The sequence below is a fragment of the Melitaea cinxia genome, chromosome 8, assembly GCF_905220565.1.
Source record: "Melitaea cinxia chromosome 8, ilMelCinx1.1, whole genome shotgun sequence".
Lineage (NCBI taxonomy): Eukaryota > Metazoa > Arthropoda > Insecta > Lepidoptera > Nymphalidae > Melitaea > Melitaea cinxia.
Window position 1 is genome coordinate 2,684,364 of NC_059401.1, and position 6,569 is coordinate 2,690,932.

The 6,569-nt window shown below is 33.7% G+C and overlaps 1 protein-coding gene across 1 annotated transcript; it reads right to left on the reverse strand.

Moving 5' to 3' along the window:
* Positions 1-387: 387 nt before the first annotated feature.
* LOC123655959 (UBX domain-containing protein 1) lies at positions 388-6,332 on the reverse strand. The gene is made up of 6 exons (XM_045591696.1): positions 6,175-6,332; positions 5,717-6,104; positions 5,297-5,481; positions 3,278-3,451; positions 1,933-2,051; positions 388-709 (listed from the first exon to the last, which is right to left on the reverse strand). Exons 1-6 carry the CDS (start codon positions 6,222-6,224, stop codon positions 663-665), a joined length of 963 nt encoding a protein of 320 aa, XP_045447652.1. The 5' UTR covers positions 6,225-6,332; the 3' UTR covers positions 388-662.
* Positions 6,333-6,569: the final 237 nt, after the last annotated feature.

A 6,569-nucleotide genomic window follows, 5' to 3' on the forward strand; every position in this document is an offset into this window, starting at 1 on the left:
TATTTTATTCCTATACTGTGTACAAGTTTATATTGCAGTACAAGTTATAAAGTCCAACAACGTAAATCTACTTCTGGACCATACACTTCTAGTTACTTTTCTTCTAAAGAGAAATATTTGAAGCGGTTTCCATTATTGTATTGATGTGGGTTCATTGATATTTTTAATGCTCTGTTAAGATGCGCAAGATTGTCTACAATCAATTAATTCTTAAATAACATGAGATATTTTTATATATTATTATCATAAATAAGAATAAAGTACTTTTCAAAATAAAACATTTGTTACCTGATTTGTACATTATTAATACTTGTTTTCTTTTATGTAACAAAAATTGGTATAGCAAATATGTTTTATAATATTTTAGTGTTAATAAAAAACATAACAATTTGTGAAAAAAGTTTTAATTATATTTGATACATACCATATAACACAGAATGAAATAATTACATTTTCGTAATTACCTTAAACAGAGGTAGGTATATGAAATATTAGATAACATGAAAAATAATAATTTGTTCATTTACATCTCAAACTTTATTGGATTTATGGCCACAACTTTAGCAGAAGTTGGAATAAATTACACATGTTTTATTTTATAAATATTTTTTTTTTCACAACACAACACTACCATAGCCCTGAAATACATAAAAAAAGATTTTTTATTGAGCAGCTCTGGAAACGATTATAACCGCCGACGGCACCAATCCTGGAAAGTACAAAAGTTAAACAATTAAAAAAAAAAACAAATAAGGAATTATAAATGTTTAGTATAGAAATTACAATGAATTTTGATGAAAATGTAGGGCCACGAGTTTTTAGGTCAGGGTCATTTTAAGATTAATTTGCATTTTATTGTATCAATATAAAGCACATGTTTATTTTAGTCTATGTCTTGTGTGACTTGTCAGTTGTAATGCACAGCTGTTTAGTCAGCTAATTGTTTCAGCTGTTCCAATAGGAATTTCAGGATTTAAAGTAGCCAATGTGTCAATCCAGACCTTTAACTTCAAACAGTTTCACAGCAAATAATTCTAGTTTTATTAAAGTAAAATTGTGCCAAATTTTTAGCTGTCCGTTTTCTTTTCCTAGTAAAATACTAATGTAATTGCAGTAATTCCATGCTAACTAAGTAAAGAATTATTTTGTTATTAAACTAGCTGACCCGGCCACGCGTTGCTGTGGCTCAGTAATTATAATTTATTGAAATATAATTATGTAAATTCTATAGTAAAACGCGCCATCTATAATCTAGAAACAAAAATACGGTACCATCTACCAGATATCTGTGAAACATAAATGCCAAACCGCCCTCTTATAAAGAAATAAAAATACGGCGCCATCTACTGGATATCTATGCAACTTAGATGCCAAACCGCCATCTATTAGGATTTCATAGAACTAACTGATAAATACACACATAAGCGAATCGTCTATTAAATTTGCAATAACAAATATTAAGATCAATAATGCGGATGAAAACTACACTATCCCCCAAGTTGGACCAAATTATAGATGCTTACAAAATTTGATAAAAATTGCTTTAATAGTTTCGGAGTTTATCGCTAACATACATCGTGACACGAAATTTTTATATACATAAGATTGTAAGCAAAACTGTTGGAATTTTTGACTTTATATGTAAAATTTAATCAACTACTGGAGACGAAAGTTAAGTACCCCTTTGTGGAAAAAATTGTTAAAAAAAAACTTTAAACCTCTTACGACTTTTAGAAGAATAAGTTCGGGCTCCAAAATAAAGTCTGAAATTTCAGAGAATATTTTCAGTTTTACAGAGCTATGCAGACTAAGATTTTCTAATACCTTTCCCAAACAAATATTTCCACCAGGGATTTTATTTAAGAATTATAAACTAATATATTTTAATATAAAAAAGACAAATACTAATTTTTGTACCAAATGTTACATTACCTAATAGTTCTAACGTTTTGTCGTAGTCTTCTGATGAGAATATCTTTTTCGGGAATGTTGTCATTAATTTATAGTTTTCATTCTCTGCATATCCAGGCATGTTCACTTGGAGATATAGTCTGTTCAAAAACAAAATAAATTACATGATTAATCATTTTTAATTACAACATTTATAATATTTCTATTAACAAGAAACTGTTTTCTTTCTATCACATTTTCGACTGGTCGAAAAGATATGTTTAGGAAAAATCTTAAGCTATGAAGTAACAGCCACAGTGGTAATTTTTATTTATTTATTAACTAGCGACCCGCCCCGGCTTCGCGCGTTTGCATAAACTATCAGTGTTCCTACTCTATTATGCATTTATTATACATATAAACCTTCTTCTGGAATCACTCTAGTGACTAAAGAAAACCGGATCAAAATCCGTTGCGTAGTTTTAAAGATCTAAGCATACAGACAGCAGGAAGCGACTTTGTTTTAGACTATGTAATGATGTACTCTTTGAACATCACCTATAAAAGGATTACATAAATGAAAAATTATAGAATGATAAATAAATGCCATCTTTAATAAATAATAAATATCTACACAATACACACACGGTTGTCTGTCCCTAACATAAGTAACTTAATGCTTGTGTTATAGATGACTTAATGATGTGTTATATAATTATTTATCAGCAATGTCTTCCAGAGAACCTTAATGTTAGTTTTGTGGAGACAAAATGAGTAGGCGATGTAATATAATTCATTTATTAAACATAAAGATACATTCATACAACATATTCCGTTAAGTGAAAAACTGAGTCAAATTATTTTTTAAGTAAAACTTCTTTATGCATACTTGGGGAGTAAGCTGGTGAATGCGCGACGAGAGCGTTACGAAAAGTGTGATCGGCGAGGTGAACGGAAGTTGAGAGGGAGATAGTTATTGAAGATATACAAATTTTACTTCAATCGTGTCGTCTGAAATGGGTCTAAAGCACACTTGTTTTTATTTTATGTTCCTTAATGTTGAATGTCACTGAGGTAGGGCACAGCAGGAATTTCCTGCTCAAAACATGGAGCAGCCCGACTGGGGTAGTACCTCGACCTTACAGAAGATCACAGAAAAATAATACTGTTTTCAAGCAGTATTGTGTTCCTGTTGGTGAGTAAGGTGACCAGAGCTCCTGGGGGGAATTGGGGATTGGGTCGGCAACGCGCTTGCGATGCTTCTGGTGTTGCAGGTGTCTATAAGCTACGGTAATCGCTTACCATCAGGTGAGCCGTACGCTTGTTGGCCGACCTAGTGACATAAAAAAAAAAAGAATGCGATAAATTAATAAATTATTTAACGTACCTAACAGCAGCGAGTTGTTCTTTGGCCGAGAATGTATGTGAGAGAGTTTGTCCATCGGGAAACCGTAATTGGATCCGAGCTTGATCGTACGAGACCTTTGGGGCTGGAGTAGGGTTAGTGACGGGGGCCGGGGCTGGGGTCGGCTCGGGGGCCGGTTGACCTGATGCTGCTAGTCTGAAAATTTATATTTATATTAATTGATATATATATATCAATACGTGAAGCAACAACTTTGTACCTTTTTACGAAAATTGCGCAGACGCGGGAGTGTGAAATTTCGCACACTTATAATTTATATAGAGGAGTGCAGAATGCTAATATAAATATATTTTATTACGCAGTAGCTGCGCCCACGACTTCGCGTGGAACAGTCATTTGGAGAGTATTTTTAACCGACTTCAAAAATAGGAGTAGGTAACTCAATTCGACCGTATATATATATAGCCCTAGTTTGGTACCATGATAAGAAAACCAGGATCTGATGATGGGATCCCAGAGATATCGAGGGAAACTCTCGAAAATCCGCATAACTTTTTACTGGGTGTACCGATTTTAATGATTTTTAATTTAATCGAAAGCCGATATTTATCATGTGGTCACATTTAAATTTCATCGAGATCTGATTAAAACTTTTGGAGTGATCTTTGATATACGCTTCAGCCTGTTATATCCCACTACTGGGCATAGGCCTCTTTCCCCATGTAGGAGAAGGATCAGAGCTTAATCCACCACGCTGCTCCAATGCGGGTTGGCGGATATATTCCCTATTATGAGTAACGATCGCTATCAGGTGTACATGATAACAACCGAGACCGACGGCTTAACGTGCTCTCCGAGGCACGGTGGGGAGACCCACAAGGACTGCACAAACACCCACACCACGGCAAACACCTGTATGGCCAATACAAATGTTTGTCATGTGCGGGGACCGAACCTGCAACCGCCAGCACAACAGGTACAATCCATGGCTGTAACCGTTGAGCCAACGCGGCGTCATAATAAAAAAAAACTGATAATGCGTATTTACTTGACTATTCTTTCGTCTACCTACGTTGTATTTCTTATCGATATAATTGAAGTCGGTTTTTCTTCATTTTCCTGCAAACACAATTATTGGATATATCTTTTGGTTTATTTTGGATTATAAACACCGTCGTTTGGGTATTTACGTGTTCAACGTGATTCTTTAAACTGGCATAACTTTTTTGGTTTATGAACCAATTGATATGTAACAAACACTAAATGTTAAGCGAAGCTTATCACAATATATTAGTGAAAACCACATCTTAATCGAATAAGCCATTTCTGAGATTATCGTGCACAAACGCACAGACAAACAGACAAAAATTCTAACAATCATTGTTTCTAAACATTTTTTAATATCGGGATCGAACCTGCATCTCCGGCCGAGAAAATGTTTAGAATTTCCTAATGTGTGGGTAACACAAAAATAAAATCGTACAAATCATTATTTCGTTGATAAAGGTCCCAATAATATTTTTACTCATATATATTTCATGTACATACAGCTACCCAATACATTTTTATTACGTATTTGACACACACACACGCATATACATATACTCTTTGTTTATTATTATAGAAGTATAGTCTTTGATAGTAGAACATTAAATTAATGTTCAACCTTATAATTTAATTATGGTCGACTTTCGACCGATACGTTTCGAGGTTCCGACTAGATTCACAAATGCGGAGCTTTAACTGCATAAGGTGATTTAGTTTGTAGGTTTATATTCGTAATTGTAGGATTCACGCTGGCCACTATTGTCACTTAATGTAAAAAAAACAATGACAAGACATGCATATAATCAGAATTAAATTAAAATAATAATTATTAGTCAACATCGAGTTTCAATCCTCTCCGGTAAAACTAGAACCGCTACAAGTTTATTGTTCTTTTTCATACATTATGTTATGAAAGTAGGATGTTAAACATAAATGCCGATAAACTACATGAGATTTCTAGGTTTTATAATCCATAAAAAATACAATACTCACTTCCGAGCCTGTTTATCAGCCTCGATTTGTGCCCGAACACGCTCCCTAGCTTTCTGGTCCTCTAACTTCTCTCTACGTCTTTGTTCAACTAACTTCTGCATCTCTTGTTCTTGCAGTCTCTGTTTAGCCTCTTGAAGATCCTTACCGGATTTAATGCGTAGTCTTTCACGTTCTAAAGCCTCAGCCTAAAAATAGTAATTTATCTTTGTGAGTAAAATTGTTAGGTCATTTACTCATCACAAAATATCGAAAACCGCTTGACGTATAACAATGAATCTTTGGACGGAGGTAGCTTATAGTTAATAGACGTCCGCTAAGAATGGATTTTTCGATAGAATTGGATTGAGTAGGTCTAAGGGCTATTGTAATTTATAAACTCATAAAGCTAGTATTTACAATATTACTTGTCAAATAATGTACCTTCTCTCTCTCCTCGCGTTCTTTTCGTTTCTGTTTCATTCTTTCTTCAAGTAGCGCTAACTGCGCCTTCCTTTCTTCTTCAGTCAGCGGTTTCTTTTCTTCTGTTGACTCTGAAAAACTGCTATGGTTCGTTTTAGCAGCGTGGAACTCCATTTCATCTTGATTCTTGAACAATTTGTTGCACTCATCACATTTAAAGGATTTCGCTTCTTGATCGCTGGCTTCAGACGCCGGGGGCGGTTCTGACGTTGCGGGTTCAGCACTAGATGAATTAGAAGATTCAGCAATAGTCCGTCCCGTACTTGGCTCAGGATCATCAGCGTGAGCTAGAAGCCACTCCATAGCTGGCTCAACACCCTTGTAATTTGTTACAGCAAGAGCTTTCTCACTAAAATGAACAACAGTGTAGGCAAATAACCTATGTATTAAAAGAACTTTAAAATAATATTTATACTTACGCTCGCTCTTTAGGAAAACCCATTTCGATTAATGTTTGTATCTCTGCCATTATGAGATTCGATATTTTATAACAAATTACTCTAAGAAATTCTTTAACCAATTTTCATCACTCATCAGCTGTTTTGAAGTTTCGGCTTCTTTTAATTTTATACCACAGTTTTATACTTATAGATAAGTAATAACACAGATTACGTATATAAGATCTTTCTCGTTTAAAAACATTTTTATACATATGTTTTAATATAGAAATTAGTTGTAGTTTTATCATTCTATCTAGTATTTCATATTTTAAAAATAAATATCTGAGAATAAAATATAGACTATTCATAATTTAAGAAGTAATTATTTATTAATTTGGCTTAATACATATTTTTTTTTTTATTAAAATCATTTG

What these genes read in the sequence shown, in the direction of transcription:
- LOC123655959 (XM_045591696.1), bottom strand. Translation starts at nt 6,224, where the DNA reads ATGGCAGAGATACAAACATTAATCGAAATGGGTTTTCCTAAAGAGCGA. An exon ending in AACGCGAGGAGAGAGAGAAG is followed by an intron (nt 5,482 to 5,716) that starts GTACATTATTTG and finishes TACTATTTTTAG; the next exon opens with GCTGAGGCTTTAGAACGTGA. An exon ending in CAAAACGTTAGAACTATTAG is followed by an intron (nt 710 to 1,932) that starts GTAATGTAACAT and finishes TGTACTTTCCAG; the next exon opens with GATTGGTGCCGTCGGCGGTT.